The sequence below is a fragment of the Serinus canaria genome, chromosome 6, assembly GCF_022539315.1.
Source record: "Serinus canaria isolate serCan28SL12 chromosome 6, serCan2020, whole genome shotgun sequence".
Lineage (NCBI taxonomy): Eukaryota > Metazoa > Chordata > Aves > Passeriformes > Fringillidae > Serinus > Serinus canaria.
The window spans coordinates 5292815-5315345 of record NC_066320.1 but is presented as its reverse complement, the minus strand read 5'-3'; the positions used below and the strand labels follow the sequence as shown (position 1 = coordinate 5315345).

The 22531-nt window shown below is 46.9% G+C and overlaps 1 protein-coding gene across 2 annotated transcripts in view; it reads right to left on the bottom strand.

Moving 5' to 3' along the window:
* Window positions 1-13779: 13779 nt before the first annotated feature.
* PCDH15 (protocadherin related 15) overlaps window positions 13780-22531 on the bottom strand; it is a 263505-nt gene continuing 254753 nt past the window's right edge. The window contains exons 32-36 of one of the 2 annotated variants that reach the window (XM_030241129.2): window positions 21832-21870; window positions 21064-21137; window positions 20118-20250; window positions 17616-19052; window positions 13780-15791 (exon numbers count right to left, since the gene is read on the bottom strand). In XM_030241129.2, the coding sequence (XP_030096989.2) occupies window positions 15240-15791; window positions 17616-19052; window positions 20118-20250; window positions 21064-21137; window positions 21832-21870 (2235 nt within the window). In that variant the 3' untranslated portion in view covers window positions 13780-15239. The remainder of the gene's footprint in view (window positions 15792-17615; window positions 19053-20117; window positions 20251-21063; window positions 21138-21831; window positions 21871-22531) is intronic. The other variant, XM_030241128.2, reaches the window with a different exon arrangement.

Below are 22531 nucleotides of genomic sequence, written 5' to 3'. Positions count from 1 at the left end.
ACTCTGGGGGGAGCTGTAAGCTCAGTGTTTCAGCACAGCTGCTTATTTTTATTTTTCTTTTTTCTCTCAGCCAAAATGAAACAAAGAGGGGGCATGTTGGGCATTTGAAGGTAGTTATATTTTTGAGTGATTAAAAATGAAGTAGTTTTACTAAGCCCTGCACCTATAAGTTTCAAATGTAGTTACTGAGGTCTCTGAATGCAGGATTCACCTGTGCCTTTGCTGGTCAAGCTTTAGTGGTTTTCATCAGTGTATGTTTTATAAAACTACGAAATATATACAGTGATGTAGATTTTTTTTTTTTTTTTTTGTAATGGATTGCCGTGGTTTTTGAGCACTACTGCTGTTTTAGAGATGGTGATTAGGGGAGGGGATGGTTAAATTTAAAACCAGAGGTGTTAAAAACAAAACGGAGCAAAGTTAGCACTTAGCTACCTGTGCAAAGCTTTGCAATGCTTATTAACTATGTATTGGGAGGTGCTTTTTTGTTTGTTTTTTTGGGTAAAAAACACTGAAAAAAGTCCTGTCAGAGGCTGACCTGGAGGTGGCAGAGCTCTCCTTTCTAATGAGGGTTGGGCCCAGCCCTGGAGCCACTGGCTCTGTGTGCCGATGGTAGGAAAGGTGTGTGCTGATGTCTTTACAAACAATTCCATGGGTGTAAATGTCTTTGAAATTGGGATTCTTAATGTCAGCGTCTCTTCCAACCTCAAGCCGCAGTTTTGTTACAGAACTCGGACAGCCTGACTCCAGAACAGACAAATGGGTTGGCACAAGCCGGAGTTTCTGAACTTTGGGGGAAAATTATATATTTAAGGGGGAATACATGGTAGGCAGTTTGGGAAGGCTGTACCTTCCTAGTACTCAGCCGATGGGGAAAGGAAGAGGGCAAGGTGCAGCCGGGAGTTTGGGGTAAAAGCAGCTGTGTCCTCCCAAACCTGGAGAACTCCTCTGTCCCCTTTAAGGACACTGGCTTTTCACAGCGTGATTTTCCATACACCTGCAACTTTTCTCTAAGTAATGCAAAAACTATCCTGCCAAAAATCTATTTATTGATAGAATATTCCATCTAAAAAAAGGAATGGGTAAGTTTAAGGTGTAAGAAGATGCTTTGAAACAGGAAATATTAAAAAAAACCCACAGCCACAGCACAGGCAAGGGGCAATAATAAGTCAGTGGTAATAATTTGCATTATTGTAAACATAATTCTGTTTTTATAGCTCCCACCTCTATATAGAACCCTTAATCCCTGCATTAAGTGTAAGTAATGCCCCATAAGTAAGAAAATACAACAGGATTTAGTAGCAGCAGAGCCAAGATGGGAAGATTTGGGGCTGGCCTGTAATTTCTCAAAGTCAGGAGCAAAACTTCCATGGAATAAACCTTCAAACATTGTCAAGATCTTGATAAAACAGCAGGATTTAGGGACAAAGCCTACTCACTTTGTTGTTTATTTTTTTTTTCTGAGACCCTTTATTTAAAAAAAAGTACTATTTCTAATTTCAAATGACCTTAAAAATGAAATATTTAGAAATATTTAGCACCACCCAAAATCTTCCTACTCCCATCAAATAACTGGGAAATACTGCAGACACTGGGATTTTTCTACAGCAAAAAGAGGGCAAAGCTGCTCTCTTTTATATTTTCTATTTCTTTTCTGTCTACACTCATTTATATTCCCAGTGGAGTATAAAACCCCTGTGGAGAGATGGAAACTGGAGATTCAGGAGTTAAGGAAGAGCAGCCAAAATACTTCAGAACATCCAGCTGCAGATCCCATAAAGCTTCTGTGGAGGCCAGGGTTATTCCCAGTGGATTCCTCTGACACACCATGGATACACTCCTTTGCAGCATTTTTTCTTTTTTCTGACTTTGCAAAAGAAAAAGTCACTTTGTTTATTTGGGCACCACTGCTGCATTGTGAAAAATGACCTTTTTAAGCTTTGTGGTAAAAAAAAAAAAAGAGAAACTCCTTAAAGTTCTGGTGCTTCAGAGGAAATGAAAGGAACAGGAAAGGCAAAAACCAGAGCAGGATGCTGCTTGTTTTTAATGAACCCACTCATTTGACCATCTGACCACTCCTTTTATGGAGAAATCCAAGGTTTTTCCCATGGCTGCTTTTGGGATTGTTCAAAAATAGGCTTCACTTTTGCCATGCAAATCAATTATAAATATCTGTGGCAGAATGCACAGCTTTACCAAAAAATCCTCCCCAGAAAAAAAATGACTGTTGCAACTCCCACTACAGTTTGGGCTTTTTTTTCTTAGCATAATTATGTTAATGTTCGTTTAACTATTAAAAAAATAAATAATGCAACAGTTTTCTAAATATAAATCCCCAGGGTGGCCTGGGGTGGTTATTGCAGAGATGTTTAAGAGGATTTGAGGGGCTTTCCTGCCTTTTTTCCTGTCCTCTGCTGACATCTGCTGGGTCTTGCTCAGGCTGCACAAACACCTCCCGGTGACACTGGGGTGGGGACCGCCTCCTAAAATTCCCAACAGTGCAGGATGTCTGCCTGCCCCAGCCAGCCACCACCTACAGTTTGAGCTGTCCTGGCAGTGCCAAGCACCTCCTGCACTCTGACATCAGAAAAAAACCTTCCTGACACCATGGGGTGGTGTGCAGGTACAGATTTTTTGGTAAGCAGGAGTGGGGTTTGGGGCTGAGCCTCATCCCCAATGGGCTGCAGCTGTGAGAAGCAGGCGAACAGCATTGAAATTAATGAGGTGTTAATGAGCCCGGGGCACTGACCAATCACAGAGGGAGCAGAGGGCACACAGGTGCAGTGCATCAACCATGGGGGTATAAAAGGCTGGGCTGAAGAACAACCAAGTCATGAGTTTGGTTTCCCATGGAAAAGGGTCAGTGTTCATGTCCCACCCAGGGTCCTGTGGCCCTGCTGGGCTGCCATCTCCTGAAATTCCAGATGGTACAGGATGTGGCCCCAACCTGCCACCCCTACATCTTGGGCTGCCCTGGCAGTGCCAAACACCTCCTTCAAACTGGCATCAAGAAACTGGGGTGCTGAGTTTGGTTTCCCATGGAAAAGAGCTGGTGTTCGTGTCCAGGAGCTTGCACACTCCAGGGGCCTGTGGCCCCTCTGAGTTGCTGCCTCCTAAAATTCTGGGGGGTGCAGGATGTCTCCCAAACCCAACCTGCCACCATCTATGCCTCAGGCTGCCTGGATGAGATAACATCTGGCTCTGCACAACTCCCTGCCAGGAGGGGACAGCCAGGGGGGGTCGGGCTGTGCTGCCAGGGAACAGGGACAGGACAAGGGGAAAGGGGCTCAGGCTGGGCCAGGGGAGGCTCAGCTTGGACAGCAGCAGGAATTTCTGCATGGAAAGGGTGCTCAGGCCTTGGCAGGGGCTGCCCAGGGAGCTTTGCAGTGCCCATCCCTGCAGGTGTCCCAGGAAGGGAGACTGTGAGGGTTATGGGGTTTGTGAGGGCTGTAGGACCTGTGTGGGGTCTGGGGGCTCTAAGGTCTGTAAGGGCTTTAAGGACCGTGGGGTCTGGGAGGTTTTCAAGTGCTTTGGGGGCTTTGAGGGCTCTAGGGCATGGGAGAGTTATGGGGTCTGTGAGAGCTGACATGGGTCTGGAAGGGCCATGGGGGCTTTGAGGTCTCAAAGTGAAGACTATGGGGGCTGAGAAGGCTGAGTTGGGTCTGGGGACTATGGGGTCTTTTTGGGGTGTGAGAGCTTTAAGGAGAGTGAGGGCTGTTTGAATGTTAGGGAGAATTTCTTCACTGAAAGGATGGTCAGGGCTCAAGACAGGCTGCCCAGGGAAGCAGGGTACTCATCATTCCGGGAAGTGTTCAAAAGCCCTGTGGATGTGGCACGGGGGGACAGGGGTGAGTGGGGAAGACGGCAGTGCTGGGGGAATGGTTGGATGAGGTGATCAGAGGGCTTTTCCAGTCTCCATGATTTTATCATTCCATGACCCAGGAACTTTTTTCCTCTTCCCCTCTTCAGCTTTTCAGAATGGATTAAAATCCTGCAAAAACCCTTTTCTCCCCTCTCCACTAGCACATTTCACAGCTGACAAGGGAGCCCCTGGATCCCTGGCAGTGCCCAAGGCCAGGTTGGACTTTGGGGCTTGGAGCAGCCTGGGGCAGTGGGAGGTGTCCCTGCCCATGGCACTTGGATGAGTTTTAAGGTCCTTTCCAACCCAGTCGGGGAATAATCTATGATTTAACCTGCAGAGTAGGTGGAGAAATTAAAGCAGCTAAAAAAATCACAGCGATGCTTTCCTGGCCCGGGCCACAAGAGGGACTCTCCTACAGTTTTATAGGGGGGAGAGGATTTCAACGGAGAAGAGGAATGAATGAGTTCTACATCTGAATATGCAAAGCCCATTTTAGGCTTTAAGTTTTTAATCTTTTAATCTGTGAAATTCATTAAGAAGTATCAGTTTGCCTTCATGCCCAGCTGCTGCTCTGGCTTCTTTCAGCTCCTGGTTTGATGCTGCAAATTGCATGTTGCAAATATCCTGTTAATTTTTATTAATGAATTGAAGAGACTTGCTTGATCCAGTTTAGATAAAAATTACCAGCCAACCCCCTGACAGCTCATAGATTTTTATGTTCTAAAACCCACTCTGACCAGATTCCAGGGCTGGCAGGACCTGGCCCTGGGACACCAAGCACTGGAGCCAGATGTTGGCAGTGGTGGAAGGGGCAGAGGGTCACAAAACAGGTTGGGGTTTGGGCAGCAGGGCAGGAAAAAAGGAAAAAGACATGGAAAAGTGCTGGGAGGGAGGGAAGAGGTGCAGGACCAGTGCTGTTCAACTTCAGCCAGCCAGGGAGTTGCATCTGCCTTAGAGTAATGTATTAAAAATAGCCAGAAGAAGAACAAAAGCACACTTTGAGGTTTTTATTAACGTGGCCATATTTTATTGTGGTTTTCTGCACTTTTTACTAACACCTGGCTGCCTTGAAATCTCGATACAAACATCACCCTCTACCCCCAGACACAGCACACACTGAAAACATTTGGAGTTCTCAGACGTGACCCAGAAAATCAAGAGTTAAAGCACAAGCTTCGTTCCCTTTAACTGGTAGGAAGTGAATATAAAAGGCACAATAACTCTCAATTTCTAGGGAGTTAATATAATAGCCAGTATCACCCTGAATTCCCTGTACAGTGCCTCTCTTTGCTAAAATGCAGAAGAAAACCTGAGTATCTCTAATTGAAACTCAGCTATTGTGCTACTTCATTTAGTGGGAGGCTGTAGGTTTGTGGTGAGAGTCACGACTAAAATGGAGCTGAGAATGAGCTGCCAATTCCCACAAAAGTGGAGGTGACCTCGCAGCTCCTTTAAAGGCTTCTCCAAAGAGGAGACATTATCATTCTAATTAGGGCTCCGTTTTAGTGGGGAGAAAATTTGTATTGCACTGCTGCCATAATTCTCATTATAAGTGAGCAAATAATTGTTCCTACTTGACACATTAAATTCCTTTTATATCTTCAAAACATTATCTAAATCCAAAAGTCAAAGGAGTTTTTTTTTTTTTTTTTCCCTGCTGGAGGCCAGTGCTTGAATTGTTCTGCCAGGAAAAGTGCAACAGTGATGGGCACATCGCATCTCATGGCAGATGTACATGTCAGACAACAGAGACTGATCCTCACCTCCTGTAATGATCCTGTTCGAGGTGCCAGCTGTGTGTGTGACAGCATGGAAAGAAAAGAATTTGCACCAGGAGCAAAGGAAGTATTTGGAATTCACAGGACCCCAGGGTGGCTGAGGCTGCAGGAGCTGAGCGGGCACCTGGTGTCCCCTCCCTGCTGGAGCAGGGCCATGGCAGAGCCCAGGGCACAGCACTGTGTGCACCCAGCTGTGCCCCAGCCCCAGGGAGGAGAGCCCCCAGGCTCTGTGGGCAATCTGCTCAGGCTGGGCACTGCCCAGGGAAGAAGTTGTGCCTCCTGGGCAGGGCAATGGCTGGGCTCAGGCCCTGCCCGTGGCTCTGGTGCCATGGCTGGGCCCCGGAGCAGAGCCTGGGCCCTGCTCTGCCCCTCCTGCCCCCAGGGACAGCCAGGCCTGAGGGCCCCTCTCAGCTGGGGCTCCTCTCCAGGCTGGGCAGCCCCAGCTCCCTCAGCCTTCCCTGGGCCCCCAGCTGCTCCAGGCCCTTCCCAGCTCCAGCAGCTCCTGGCCCTGCTGTGCTCAGCCCCCAGAGCTGGACACAGCACTCCAGAGGTGCCTCCAGGGCTGCCCAGGGCCAGGATCCCTCCCTGCCCTGCTGCCAGGGCTCTGCTGCTGCTGCCCCAGGCTCCCCTTGGCCTCCCTGGGCCCAGGAGCCTCTGCTGGCCTGGGGACAGCTCGGTGTCCCCAGGACCCTCTGCTGGCCTGGGGACAGCTCGGTGTCCCCCAGGACCCTCTGCTGGACAGGGACAGCTCGGTGTCCCCAGGACCCTCTGCTGGCCCGGGGACAGCTTGGTGTCCCCCAGGACACCTTGGATGAGATTTCCCTCATCCAACCCTCTGCCACCCGCCCTCAGTGACATCCCCAGGACCCTCTAGGAATCATGGAATAACCTGGATGCCCATCTTCAGCTGTTGCCCCTCCAGTTGGCCACAAGTATTCTCCTCTTCCACAGAGGCCACAGAAGCATCTCTCTGCTTCCCACTTCCCTCTATCCAGCTGTCAATTTTCCTGAAGTTTCTGGAAAATTAATTTGTAGACTGTGAGTCTTCCTTCAAATCTGGATGAAATTGGCCATTTGGTTCAGAAATGATTCTGAGTTATCCTGACAGGTGGGTGGACACTGCACCCACCTCAGTGTTATTTCAATAGGAAATAAATTTCAAAGCAGGAGTGTGAGGAGAGCATTACTAAAAAAAAAGAGGTCCTCCAGTCTTAGGGGAGGTAATTAGTGTCTCACACCTGCTGGAGAACTAATTACTGATGGCTAATTTTGACCAGGCACCTGGGAAGTGCCAGTGATGGAAGCACAGTGGGGTTGTGATGCTGCAGGGCAGGGCAAGAGTGCTTCCCACAGGATCCATGGCTGTGGATCGCAAGGCTCTCTGCCAAGTGCAATAAGCCCAGTCCAACCTGTAAATAGAGCACTCACAAAAAAAACCCTTGAATTTCTGGGTTTTTTCAGGCTGCTTTTGGGATTTAATGAGAAACACTACTCTGAGGTTTTTGGGGGTGTCTAAGTGATCCTCATGGGTTCCTTCCAGCTCAGGGCCTATGAAGAAATCATTTTTCCTGGTTGGTTTTGGGGGTTTTAGTGGTTCTGTGAGATCTAATCTAACACTCTTGTCCCTAGATCCAGCCAGGAAGATTCTGGAAACATGTTATTACCCAAGACTGTGAAACAAACCCTTCTTTCCTAAACCTTCCTCAAAAGAGAATTCTGCAGCATTTATAATAATGTAGAGTAGGAAAGAGAACTCTGTTCAGTTTGCAGGTTGTATTTTCCTCCTCAAGTCTCCCACACAGAGCTGTACTCAGCTGTAAATAAAACCTCCCCAAGACCTCCTACCTGACCAGACCTTTTATTTATCATTTCTATAAGAAACCAAACCTTTTATAGAAGGATGGAGATGGATTAAACACCAGCTACATTCACATTGCTGCTGTTTGTAATAGCATGCAGATGTGCCAGGGGAGGTTTGGAATCCCAGAATGGTTCAGGTTGGAAGAGACCTCAAAGCCCATCTCATTCCACCCTGCCATGGGCAGGGACACCTTCCACTATCCCAGGCTGCTCCAAGCCACATCCAACCTGGCCTTGGGCACTTCTAAATGTGCTCTATTTTTACAGTTTTGGGGCAATAAAATCTAATAAATAATATGAGCACAGGCAAGTGCAAAGGTGCAGCTGCTATGGCTGGGTAGGGGCAGCTTTCCCAAATTCCTGACCTTATTCTGCTGATTATTTGTAAGAATTTGTCAAAGAAACGTCAGGGTCTTGATATTTGGCTGTCTTGATACTCGAGAATTTTACAGGTGGCTCTGAAGTGATAGCTTGGCCTCAGATCCTTCCTGAGGAATCTTCCTTCTTTGGCACAAAGGAAAAGGGTGTGAATTGGCCAATTAAAATCCATCCACCTCCCAGAATTCCATAAACTGGCATTGGATATGTTTATCCTGGGCTGGATTTGTGCTGTAGCAGCTGAGGCCAAGCCTCAAGCACAACTTGGCTGCTGAGTCTTGTTCAAGTTTCCCTGCAGATCCCTGGGGATGCAGTGATTCCTTTGGGAGAGGGTTAGAGGTTACCAGAATGGGTTGAATCCTTGATTTCCATCCTTTCCAGTTTTTCCAGTCATTCCACTCACTTTCCTTGCTAACTTTTTTTTTTTTTTTTTTTTTTCCTAGGGACAAAAATATTCCTTCCTTCCAACCCAAACCATTCTGTGATCCCGTGTTATTTCCCGTGGAGGCTGAACCAGCAGCACTCAGTTGAATGCATGTCACAATCCAGGAGTGAAGAACTTCCCTCTAAATCCCTAAAAGGCGAATCATGCTGGGAAGGAAGCACAGGAGTCAAGGTGACATGTCCTGAAGCAGCAGCAGGTGGGGTGATTTCACTGCCTAAAACCCGACAGCTTTGCTGTCTGTTCCTTTCACATTCCTTTCACATTCCTGTGTTAATTTGAGGTTATTAATTCCCAGGTTATTGTGAGCTCCCAGTTTGTGGAGCACTTTGCCCCCTCCTACCCCAAACACATTTGGCACAGGGAGCCCTTCAGCTGCTTTCCCCTCCTGAAGGGAATGCCTTCCCCTGGGAATGGTGCTCTGGGTTTGGTGGAAGCTGCACCTGGTGCCTGTGGGCTGCTCCTTCCTCCTGCCCCCTTTGGGGACAGATCCCATTTCCCACCAGGATTTCCCCCTTTCCTTTCCCAGGAAGATGTGTTTGTCTGCACGTTCCCAGCAAGAGAACCATGGTGGTGGGTGGTTCTGTAAGGGCAGGAAGGGAGCAAATCCCCTCCAGACACACCAGGACAGAGCTATTCCATGAGCTTGGGCTGAAATTTGTCATCCTGGCAGCTTATTGGCCTGGGCAGCATAATGCCCAGTGTGACACCTGTGTGTGTCTCCATCCCTGGGCACAGTCCTGCCCTCCCTCACCTTTTGGGAGGAAATGAAGGGGAGGCAGTGGTGGAGCCAAGAATGAGAGCCCTGGGATCACCACTCCCCTCCCTGTGCTTCTCCTGCCTTTAATAATCCCTCCCACGCCCCCATCCATGTTCAAGGTCCGTGCCTTGATGTTTCCTCAGAATTCCCACTCTCAGCCCCCAGTTATTCATGCATTTCCAGCCTGCAAGGCAAAAATCTGCAGCAGTAAATTAAGCTGCTGGGAGAGACAAAAATTTATTATTCTTGGCTTGGTGATGGGGTAAAGTTTTGAGTTTATCCTTCGTGTTCCTCATTTAAACTGTGGTGATTAATCAGCAGTGAGCAATTTGTTTCCCCCCTCTCTGTAGGACTAGCTCTGTGTAATGCTAAATCCTGCTCAATATTTGATATATTTAAAACCTGCACTTTCCTTTTTCATTAAAAGAGCCTCTCACCCGCATTTCTGAGATAACAACTTGGAATAAAGCAGCTCTTTGTGAATGCTGGGAGAGCGACGCTGTCTAGGTCTGATGTCTGAAATGTAACACATTAAAAAATAATCATCTTTCTACCTGTGCAAAATTCATCAGATTAAATAATGGCCTTAATACAATTTCCCTGGTGACCTTTATTGAGGAAAGAAGAAATTCTTCCCGAGATACTAAAAATAACCATGACAAAGCAGAGCTTCTCTAAACTTTGGTGTTGTTGTTCTCTGTAAACTCTCTGAAACAAATCTAAACCTCTCCTCAGCATTACAACATTCAGTTCTGCACCATTCTCTAAAAGTATCCTGTCTCTGGAACCCCAAAAATATGCCCTGGATTTCTGTAGCATTTCCAGGAACACCTGCCCTGAGAGCAGCCCCAGGCCTGCTCTCACATTCCACTTAGTTGGGTACCATGCCCACAATCTTCTGGGAGCAGAAACCATGATCTGGAGTTGTAAGCACCAAAAAAGTTTAATTTTGGCTTTGTTGTCCTGTAAAGATAATGTTTCCTATTCTCTAAGCAGTTCAACAGAGCTTTGAAGGCAAAGAGAAATGTTTTCAACAGTTTTATTTAAGGTTTTGTCCTTTCTCTTAGAAGAGCTGCAGAAGAGCCACTGCAGAGACACTTCCCTTCCCCAAATCCAACACAAACAATTTCCTTGCTGTTTTCCTCTCCAAGCAAAGCTTTCAGCACCTCCTGGAAGCCAAATATTGGCTAAACCCCATAGGTCTGTGCAAACACAGCATCTCCACAGGAATCCCGCTGCCAGAGGGCAGGGATGGATGGGAGGTTGGGAATTAGGAATTGTTCCCTGGCAGGGTGGGCAGGCCCTGGCACAGGGTGCCCAGAGCAGCTGGGGCTGCCCCTGGATCCCTGGCAGTGCCCAAGGCCAGGTTGGAAACACCTTTTGCAGGGTTGTTGCTCCTGCTGGGTGACCAGTGAGAGGATGAATACAATTTTATCCTGTAAAGAGCAACCATCCTTGCCAGAAAGAGAAACAACCTTCCAGCTGTCCTGGCTGGTGCCACCTCAAAAGCCATTTGTGAATTACCTGATTCTGCTCCTGTTGTTGTTGCTACAGCTTTGATCCAGCTCCAGCTTTAGCCTGGGATCAGCTGGGCTCAGTACAGACAGGAAAATCACTGGAAAACACTCCCTTCTTCTAGAAATAAGGAAAAAGGGAAAAACTCCTCAGTTGTCATCTAATGGGCTTCTGAGAGCCAGCTGCCTCCAATATTCACCTGATAAACTGCCCTGCTCTTTGGGCTTATCAAAGCTTGAGGCTTAACAGTGCTTTGTAATAAATGCACATCTTCCTCAGATTTCAAACAATGGTAACTCAGCAACATGGAACCTTGGAATGGAATTTCTTGGAAGGGATCTAAAGTTCATCTCACACACGCCTGCCATGGGGTGCCAGGCTGCTCCAATCTAGCCTTGAACACTTCCAGGGATCCAGGGGCAGCCCCAGCTGCTCTGGGCACCCTGTGCCAGGGCCTGCCCACCCTGCCAGGGAACAATTCCTTCCCAATATCCCATCCATCCCTGCCCTCTGGAATTCCCCTTGTCTGTCCCTCCATCCCTTGTCCAGAATCTCTCTCCATGTTTCCTGTAGCTCCTTCAGGCCCTGCCAGGCCACAGTTTGGTCAGCCCTGAGCTTCTCCTCTCCATGTGAACAATCCCAGCTCTCCCAGCCTTTCCTCCCAGCAGAGCTGCTCCATCCCTCTGCTCATCCTGGTGCCTCGCCGGGCTCTCCCCAGCAGCTCCAGGTCCCTCCTGTGCTGGGCCCAGGGCTGGGGCAGCTCTGCAGGTGGGGTCTCACCTGAGCCCAGGGCACAGGGGCAGAATCCCCCCCTCCCCTGCTGCCCAGGCTGGGGCTCAGCCCAGGGCATGGGGGGGTTCTGGGTGCCAGCTCTCACCCCCAGCACCCCCAGCTCCTTCTCCAGGGCTGCTCCAGCTGCTCATCCCCAGCCTGGATCCATCCCAGGGGTTGTCCTGATCCCAGTGTAGAACCAGCACCTGCCCTGAGATTACCATGGGCCACTTCTGGAGCTTGTTCAGGTCCCCCTGGGTGGCCCTGTCCTTCAGGAGAGCTTTAAAGTCACCATTTCTGCAGCAGCATTTGAGGGGTAAGTAAGTGTGGGCAGGAAAACAAGGTGAGAACAATTTACCCCCATCCACCAGCTGGAAATTATCCCTAATTTAAACTTTCCGGTTACACTGGGGTAAACTGCTGGAAAATGGAGAAGCCACTTCCCAGCCACTGAGAGCATCACACAGAAGGAACCTGGGGATAACAACCACCATGGCTGTCATGCACTGGAGACTCCTGTAAATGTCAAGCAATATTCCCTTGGAATGTGTGACAGTTCCCAGGAAGCATTTCCACGCCCATTCCCACTGGGTGTTTGCCCAGCATTTGCTAAAAAAATCACTTATTTTGGTGTTCCAATCCCTTTTCCATTTTGCTGACTGTTTTCCAAGTTCTGGAAGGATTCAGGCTGTGATGGGAGGATGCTGAGTGAGTGTGCTGGGGCATTTCTGCCAGCAGACAGACACTTGTAACCCACCGTGACCACACTGTCCTTTCCCTTGCTCCAGATCCTGGATGCAGGGACTCCCCACTATGAATACAAACATCTTTCATATTAATATTTGATTTCCCAGAGGATCCCTGACAGATCTATGGGGCTTTTTAATAGTCTTAAGTAGTAAATACTTAAACAAGGGAGAAAATAGAAATAATTCCATTTTCCACCTTGCTTTCCTTTTCCCCTCCCAGTGGGAATTACACTACCCTACCACAACCCCAGAATTTCTCATTTGGATCTTCCTTGGTCTGAAACTGTACCAGATGCTGTGCTAAGCCACAAAATCCTGCTTGGAGGAGTGCAGGAATTAAATCAGTGGCAGGAGGGGTGATTATCACCTTGATCCACCAGCAAGTGCTTCTGCCACTCAGGGGAAGCTGCTCCTGCCTTGCCTCAGCCTGACAAATTTCGGTGCTTAAACTGCTGTAAATTACATCCCAAGGCACAGATCTGGAATTCTACTCCCTGTATCCAAAGCTGGGTTAATGCCTCACTTCCCAAAGGGAAATAAAAAGGATTTTTTTTTTTTTTTGCTGGCTCAAACTGTGAGGTTCCTGCTGTTGGTTCTGGCTGCCAGTGCCTGCTCACAGCCTAAAATCCAGAATTACTCGTGGCATGGCATCCCCAAAAGGCAAAGTTTGGAATTCTGTAATAATTGACAGGATCATACGCCCAGAAAATTAAAAAGGAAAAAAAATACCCCCACCCCCCCAAATCTTGTACACCCAAGAAAGATTTCCCCGCAGTATTCCCAATTCTAAAAGTTTAGTTAAATTGAGTTAATTTTAGAAAGCACAGCCCCCCCCCCCCCCCCCCCATTGCTGAAAAAAAGGTGGGAATTCTGATCTCTGCATTGTGGGAGAAGCTCTGAGCACCTGGACAGCACAAAGGAGCAGGTGGAGATGGAATTTCCCTTGGATAAGCAGAGATATCACAACTGTTCACCAGTGTGCAGCCCCAGGATCCTTCCCAGAGCTACAGATGCTGTAGCTGCTTTAGAAATAAAGAAACACCTTCTGCTTTCCCTCAGAAAATTGGGAGAAAATGTTCATCTAAAAAGCACACGACCCTAATGAATATTAGGAACAGAACTTTGCAATAAAAGTGAGGCAGTGAAATAATAACAGTGTCTTGAACAGGATTAAAATATAACATTTTACTTATTATTTCAAAGAATAGATTTTTTTTTCTTTCTTCCATCAGTCTTATCTGTATGTCCAGCCTCCAGCTTAACTCCAAACCGCTGTTTTAGCGCCGGTCCCAAGTGCAAATATGCCAAGAGAAAGGAATTAGGGCAAAGAAACACCAGGTGGGTTTGTTTTTCCCACGTGTGAGAGGCTACAGTGCATTTCTCTTGCCTGAAAACAAGCACCATTGCTCAAAATATTTGGTCAGAAACCTCAGCTTGAGAAGGAGGTATTGGACAGAGAAGTCACATGCAGACAGCTCCCAAAGACAAACATTCCCAGGGATCTGCTGGGGGAGAACCTGGGCAAAGGGAAACCCAACACAGCCACAGCAGCACAAAGTCCTTTTACTGCCACAGCAGATCCTCACCCAGACCTGGTGGTGAGGCCTCAGCAGCTGAAAGGGAGGAGAATGGTGGTGCCAATCTCCTCCTTGCTAATGACACACATTTATCTGCTGGCTCTTCCAGTCTTTCCAGAGGAATCCAGGTTGTTCTCACAATTGGTTTGGTTTTACCCCAAAAAAGCTTGCACAACACAAGAGGACATTTTCTCGTGTGAATGTGGTTCTGCTTTTTTTCTTTTGCTGCTTCATACTGGAGAAATCAGCTTTTCTTTGTCTTTTTTGGGTGTTGGTGACAACAAACAGTGAAAATTCTCAGCTCCCTGTCCAAGCTGTGACAGCACATTCAAAACTTAGAGGTAAAACCAGAAATTGTAGCCAGGTGCCTGAATTTATGTCGTGTATTTCACAGGTAATGGATTGTAAAAGTTTTGGAAACAACTCTGTGTGTGTGTGTGTGTCCTGAGACCCTTTGCTCTTCCCAGATCTATCTGTGCACGTTCACCTCATAAAATATTCCCTTTTTCTCCTGTTTCCGTGGGATCCATTTGTCTTTTCAGCACATTTGTGTTATCCAAGTGGAATGGTGATGGCACTGCTTAACCCACCAGCCAGCTGGGCTTGGGAATGGATCCATCCTCTCCCCATTAACTCCTCTTTAGTGCCTCCCACTATCACAGGCTCATGGATCATCCTGCTTTATTCCAGAGGAATACAGCCATAGGATGACAATTACTGATAGAGCACAAAAGCTGGAGTTAAAGACCATGGAAAGAAGCAAACAGAACTGATGTGGGAAGAGATGAAAAGATGAAAAATTGACCGGAGAAGAAAATTGGAACGAGCTAATTTACAAAAGAAAATGAACAAACCACGGCCAGGTAGCTCTGAATAAGATTAATTGCTACACGTTGCCTTCCTCTTTGCAATTTTTATCTTATTTCAGCTTCTCTTGCACTTTTCTAAGTGGCAGTGCTGTAATCTCAGGAACTTTGATTCCATAACTTTGCCAGCTGGGCGTTGTTTGCATAAATTGCTCTGACTTTGGAACTGGGACTCAAATTCCAGCAGCAGCCGAGGATTTGCTCCATTGACTTGGATGGGTTTATTTTTAATTTATTATTCTGAGGTCAGAAGGCAGAGCTTGGATATAAATCTTGAACATAAATAGACAATTCCCAAATCTAGACAGTAGAGCCACAAGTACCATACAGAAAAACAAAGCCAGGCAGATATAGAACTGTCTGGAGGGTTAAACCAATGGGGGCTGTGCATTTATTAGTAGTTTACTGTTTATTAAACAAGAACTCCAGATCCAAAAAGAACTCATTAATTGAATCCAAGTAGTGTTTAGTGAAATGGGAGCCTGTCAAAACTGGGGAGGACAATGGATCGGTCCAAATGTGAGTGCAAATTTTGTCTGGGAATATTAAAGCGTGCCGTTTGTCATGGACAACGGATGTGCACCATACAAACTCCGTACGTCTGCCCCTGGGTGACAATAAAAAGCGCAGTTTATTATAAACCGAAGTAAAAACCAAAATTAAAAAAAAAATCAACTAAAATCACAGTTTTGTCATTGGTATGTGGAGGTTGTTCCAAGGGCCCATCCAGAGCTCCTCCTCGTCGGACTGTGTGTGTTCACTGTGCGACTCCAAGGGCTCCTTGACTTCCTCGTGGTCAACAACTGATTCCTGCTCGTCTGTGCTTTTCAGTTTGGCCGCCCCGGCCTTTGTCACTACATTTTCAGCCCCTATAGTAGAGGAAAAGGACACACTGCATGGCCTGGAGTTCATTTTGTCACCGGGGGACGGTCCCTTGGACAACGTGTTCAGCGGGACGCTCTCCTCGTGCGTCACCGCCAGCTTGTCCAGTTTCTTGAACTGCTTCCCCAGCCTCACTGGGGACGTGACTTTTAAATTATTGCCCAGGCAGGCGCGGCGGGTGCGCACCACGGAGCCGTTCTGGGCCACGTAGATGTTGCTGCTGCCGTTGGCTTGGAAGGCGGCATTGCTCAGCCGGTTCCTCTGGCTGGAGTCGGGAGCGCTCTCCTCGCCCGTGGAGCTGGTCTCATACTCCGGGTCCACCACCAACTTGATCCTCTTCTTTTTGGCCCACTGTTGGACAACAAAAAGAAATGTCAGGGCAACCCAGCAGTTTTCTCCTGCCCCTTCTCTTCGTTTACTAATAACTCTCATCAGTTTCTATCGATTTTGCACCTTTCCCCTTGGATGTGCGCAGAAATGGGAGGGCCCCGAGGAGGAAGCTGCTGTGTGAGAGATACCTTTAAGAAATACCCCAAGGTGTAAATTCTAGGAAGGCCTTGGAAGTTTTCTTCCCTTGCATTGTGAATTCCGTGCACTGGCCAGCTCTGCTTTGTGTGCATCACACATCCAGCAGAGAAAATCCCGGGACATACACCAGGGAAAATCTCAGGCACGGCGCTGGCAAAACCGGCTGCTTACAAAAAGAGCAGCTCCATGTAAGTCTTTGTGACTGTTCCAGACAGGTGGGATCAGTGGAAATGCTCAGGAAGATGGTGGAGAAACCAGGCTTTAGGTTTATATAACCTAAATATTTCTTCAAAGAATTAATGCAAACAACTTGCACACTGCTGTGACTCTGTAGTAGCAGTGATTGCTCTATGGTGAGCACACAACCCCCACTAGTTATTATAATTTATAATTGATCTTTTAAAATTAAATGCCTCCTTGCACCACACTGAAAAGAGCTATTACCCTTCTTGAATGAATAATTTGAACACTAAGGTGCCATCACAGCTAACCCCCACTGCAAAACACACACAGGAACACGAGAAAAGCTAGTTTTTAGAGAAAAAAATCATGCAAGGTACAAATAGGTGATTACTCTTCAGCTTTTGAGAAGTTACACTTGCTAAAAATTACTTAGATGCTATTTTCTTGTTCCTGGAAAAGACAGACAATGTTCTTCACATGGATATATTTTAGTGGATCTATTCCTGCTTAGTTTAAGTGGGATTTACATGACAACATTATGTGCAGCTACAATGTTGTGCTGTGAGGGGACACAAAGGGGCAGGTAAGTTACCATGGATTGAGTTTAAAGAGATGCTAAAATTAAAATAAAATAAAATAAAATAAACCCATGGTACTGTGATAGGCAGGAAAGGCAGAAGGTGGGAAATGTAATCCATTTCCTTTCCTGATCTAGCTCACTTGGTCCTCCTGCCTCAGCATTCCTGGCTTGTGCATCACTGGTGTTTGCAACCTGAATCCTGTGATGCAGAAACAGCCCAATCCCAGCTCTCCCAGTTATCTCCTGCAGTTTTGGGAATGTTGTTTTGCTGCAGTTCCCCTTGTCCTCCCTGCAAACATAACTGACCTTTACAGCAGAGAACTCACCTGAAGATTAGCAAATGTATTAATACAATATTAATGTATAGGATGAAAACATGGATGATTTTTAAATCTTTACATCCTGCTAATTATGGATGACTTTAAAATCTTTACACCCTCCTCCTCCTCATTTCCATTCTTCCCTAAATCCCATGTTTCATTGCTCCATGAAAACAAAACTTTCTGTATTTATGACTGAGTATATCTATAGTGTGTGTATGTGTATGTATATTTATATATATATATATATATATATATATATATATATATATATATATATATCCACAAGGCTGGAATTAGTTTGGTTTTCCACAGTTCTCTCCCAAGGGCAGTGAAATGCTGGATCCATACATTTTGCTCTTTCCTTTTGGCTGTCTCCAGCCTGTCAGCATTGCTTAGGAAAGACCACACAGAAGGCACAGCAAACAAAGCCACTCCTCACTGCAAACCATCACCTACTGTCACTCCTCTTTAAAAGGAGGTGGAATCCCCCGTGGCCTCTGACTCCATAACTCCAGTACCCAGGGGCTCATCTGACTGGGACTGGCTGCTTTCCTGGGACACCTTTTTTTTTGTTTTCATTCCTTTCCTGTTGGTGTCAGAGCTCTGAGTCTCAGGGGACGTGGCAGTTTTCCCAGACGTGGCGCTACCTGAGCTTTTTGTCCCTGTGGTACCTTTGGAAGTTGCACTGATTTCACTGTCTAGGCAAGAAGATTCATTCTTACTGGGAGTGTCCTCCCTGTCACTGTCCTCTGGATCAGCCTCTCCTTCACTTTCCTCCTCGCTGTCCTCACCAGGAGCAGCTGACTGTCCTCCCTTGCCCCCTCCAGCAGCAGCAGCAGCAGCTTTTGCATTGGCAGTTTTAGAAACCGCCTTGTTTGAGCTATCTGCTGTCTCCTCTGCCTCTTCCTCTTCCTCTGACACCTCTTCTATGGTGTCCTCTATTTCCACACTGGCAGAGGAGGTTTTGCTCTTGTAGCTGGATCCTGAGGTTTTCTTGTAGCTCGTGTCCCTGTCGCTACCCGAGGCAGTGGAGCTCACGGATTTCTGGCTGGAGCGTTTGCCACGGGAGCTGCCTGCCCTGCTTTTCACACTGGACATTTCCGTGCTTCTCCTGCTGCTGGACTCACTGGTCCCTGACCTGCTGTAGGAGCTCCGTGTGGATGAGCTCTTGGACAGGCTGCCATCCTCATCGCTCTCAGAGTCTTCCTCATCATCATCCTCTTCTGACGAGTCCTCCTCCGACTCGCCGCTGGAGCTGGATTCAGAGTCCTCATCGGAATCCCCCACATCCCCAGTTTCCTCATCCGAGTCCACGGTGCTTTCCGTGGCCTCATCCTGATCCAGGGTTATTTTCAAGTAGTCTTTGTCTTCTGACTCAGAGCCGGAGCTGCTGCTCTTCTCAGAGGACTCGTCCGAGGTGCGCCTCCTCCTCCTCTTCCTCCTCTTCTCGTGGTCGCTGTCCTCGTGCTCGCTCTCTGCCGTGATACTGATTGAAACTCCCGACTTGGCTTCATCCCTTTCAGACCCTTCCTCTCCCCGTGCCAAATCCTTGCCCAGGCCCTCCTGGAATTTCTTGGAGACGCTGATGCGCTTCAACACGTGGTTTAGTTTTCTCATGGAGGGCCTGGCATCCGTGGGTTTCTGGAAGTAGCTTCCCCTGATCATCATGGGTTTGTCCGCGTCCGCTTGGCGAGCCGACAGCAGCTTGGCATAGCTGGAATCTTTCCTACCTTTCACTTTCTGCAGGATCATTGGGAATATCTTTGCTTTCTTCCACCGGGCATGGGCAGACTCAGCTCTTCCTGGTTTGTGGGCACTGACTGCCACACGACTTATATGCATCACTCCCTTTAGCCTCCTTTTTCCCTGGCTGCTCCTAAATCCTCTTCCAGGACCACGGCTGAGGTCCATCCCAACACCTACAGGTCTCCCTTCCATTTGAGGCCCTGCTGCCTGGCTTATACCTCTGCTGGGAGGGCCTCTGACTGGACTCATGCCCTGAAAATTATGAAAATTAATTGATTACCACTTGAAAGAGAGTTATTGTGAAAACCTGTACCTTAAAATAGGGTAGGAGAAGGTGCCACATTTATTTCCCAGCATCAAAATGAACTTACCTGTTTTCAAACAGTTTTCTTACCAAAGTTATGGGATATGTTTGGGAATTTTAGAGTTTAGAAAGTTTCAGAATAGGCTAGAAATGCAAAACTACCTTACTCTGTAATGGGGAAAACACTGAAATGTTCGGTCTTCTCATTTAATAATGGATTAAGATCTGGCACTTATGGCAATTGGACCTTTTTCTCAAAAGAAACGTTTACATCTACTTCTGATTGCCACTGACATTTAATTTTTTTTTTTTTTTTAGATTTTATTGTGAACTCTATGACAAATGAGTTTCAGTACTGCTTTTCTCATTGCAAAGTCATAATTTGTAAGAAGAATATTAGTAATAGACTTTTAGAGTCCAGGAGTGCTTTTGGTTGGAGGGGACCTTGAAGCCCATCCAGTGCCACCCCCTGCCATGGACAGGGACATTGCCAATATCCCAAGTTCCTCCAAGCTCCAATGTCCAGCCTGGCCTTGGACACTCCTGGGATCCAGGAGCAGCCAGAGCTTCTCTGGGCACCCTGTGCCAGGGCCTGCCCACCTTCACAGGGAGGAATATCTTCCCTATATTCAAGCTAAATTTTCCCTTTTCAGTCTTTACCCATTCTTCTTGTCCTGTCATCCCAGTTCCTGCTGAAGAGTCCTCCTCCAGCTTCCTTGTAGGCCCCTAAAAATACTGATTTCTTTATTTGGTAATGATATAAAATGGGATTACCTAAGTGGATTTTTCTTAGAACTAAAACCAGATGTGGATACTAACAGGAACAGCAATTCTTTTTTTGTGCCTGGAAAACAAAAGGAATTTAATGCTGACAAACTTTACGGGGCCAACAATGCTTAACGCCGATCTATACAAAACCTAATTCCAATCAATTCCAGCGTACAACTGATGAGGTCTGGTGGCCTTTCCAGCTGTTCAAGGGACAGAATGAGCCTCCAGAGCTTGTTCCTTACCTCCTCAGCTGCTGGCCCGTGGGGACTGTAGTAGTAGCCACCGTCGCTCTCCACCACCACCTCGCCGTACTCGTCGTACATTCCCGACGGGGACAGCAGGCGCCGGCGGCTCCCGTACTGCGGCAGCTCGTACCTGCAGGGACACCACAGCTCCTCAGGAGGGGCCCAAATGTGCTCACACCTCTCACCACACAGCCAGCACTGCACTTGTTCACATCCAGAGCGAGGGGAACAGCTTTCCTTGTTTTACTCCCTCCTTTTCTTCCTTAGCGGCAACCAAATCCCAGATATCCTTCTGTTCCAACAGCCACGAGCCCCTCAGGGTAACCCGAATTTTGGGGTCTGCTGGATCAGTCAAGACCCCTCTAAGTACACCAAGCTTCCTTCAATCCACCTGATTTTTTTGGGGATCTTTCTTAATAATCAGGGATTGAAAGAGCAGCTTCCCTGGGATCAGTTCTGGAGAACTCCAGCCAGTAATTCCTGAAGAGCTGCAGTCCAATGGGATTTATCAGAACAAGGCAGGATGGGGTTTTCTGAGGGAAATTTAAATGCCACAAGGCAGGATGGTGTTTTTTAGAGGGAAATTTAAAAGGCCAGCAGCTGGCTAGAAACTGGGAGAAGAAAGGATTAATCCCTGAACACAGGAGATGGAAATTAATCTGCCAGGAGCAGAAATACACACACGAAGGGTATAAACCCAGCATGAGGGACGGGATGTGCACTCTGTAAGTGGAATAATGACATCCCTGAAGAAGCAGGGAGTTATCACACACCCCCTTAACCTCTGAAAAGAGTTTTGTTGTTGGTTTACGCCTTTGTGGACACAAAGATTAAAGTAATCCTTAGGTGAAGGGAAGTCCCATGATTAACTGCTGGAATAATAAACATCACCAGCCTGGAAAAGCAGCACTTTCAGAAATAAAGAGGAAAAATGGAACTATACCCGTGCTCATAACTGTAGTAATCCTGGCCATAGTATTCCTGCCCTGGATCAATTCCAGACTCCATACTCAACTCCTGGAAAAGAGAAACACTGATTGAATGCAAACAGTGTGAAAAAGGCCCAAATGTAATTACTGCTTTTATTATTCTTTATTATGTAATTACTTCTTCTGACTGCAGAAATGATCCCTATCCTGTAGCACAAAAATACCAACATTTGCTCTTATTGCTTATTCTGGAAATCATTTTGGGCCTAAAAGATTGGAAATAGAAAGATTTGCAATTGCACTGCACAGCAAGGTGCTAAAGCTTCCAGCACCAACTCTTCAGCTCAGCTCCAGCTGCAGTAATCCATCAGCAGCTGACTGACACCAGGAAAAAATCAGCAGCTGGAGAGCAATGGAATCATTCTGTTGGGAAATCTGAAACTGTGGGATGAAGCCTGTGGGAGCCACTGAAAGATGCTCATGGGGAAAACCACAGATCTCAGAGTGGTTTGGAAGAGACCTTAAAGCCCATCCAGTCCCACCTTCCAGCATCCTAGATTGCTCTAAGTCCCACCCAACCTGGCCTTGGAAGTACCAAGATGCAGTAAATTTAAGGTATTTAATTAAAATAAGATAACTGACCTCACAATGCCAGAACTTTGCTTTTTATCTAAAAGCCAGGGGGAAAAAAATTACCTGAGACAGACAAGTTCTTATTAGAAAATGATGTAAAAACCACTTCAAAACTTATAGAACAATTCAGAAATGAAAAATGGTTGTACCTCTGGTCTGAGAAGAGAAGGTCTCAGCAACTGCTGTTGCTACAAAAGAAAATGAGAAAGTGGTTAATCAGGCAGCAACAATTAAAGTGCAGGTGTCTAAGATTAGTAATAAATGCTGAAACCAGAGGTCCTTTGGAACTTTTTTATGGCAGGCAGCTGGAGACTTCCATCCCCTGTGAGAACACAGAGCTCCTGATGCAGTGAAATCCTTTCACAGTCCACCATTTCTTTTGCCTAAATACAAAATCAACTTCCCAGTTTTTGTCGTGATTGCCTGACAGATTTAACTCAAAAACTTCTATCAGAGGACAAGAGAACTAAGTTCTGTATTTAAATTAAGAGACACAAACCAGCTGTGCAAAGAGAGGAACAAAAAATCAGTAAATATCTACATTTGTGATACGAATGTATTTTGGAAAACTTTCCAGTGATTGAGATTGTACTGAAGGAAACTCTTCTCCCTGTTATTAATTTCTGGAGAAAATGATACTGCAGGAGCAGCAGACCTCACAGAGCTGCAGGGGAGGTCCAGAGCCCCATCCCTGCCTGGGAAACCCATCAGGCGTGGAGGGAATTCCCTGGGAAGCTCCCTCTGGCAGCTCCTTAAGCAGCAATCTCTGAGCCTGGAGGTCACACTCCTGCCGCAATGGATCCAAGCCCCCAGGGGATCCACAGCTCATAAACTTGAAGCACTTTCAAT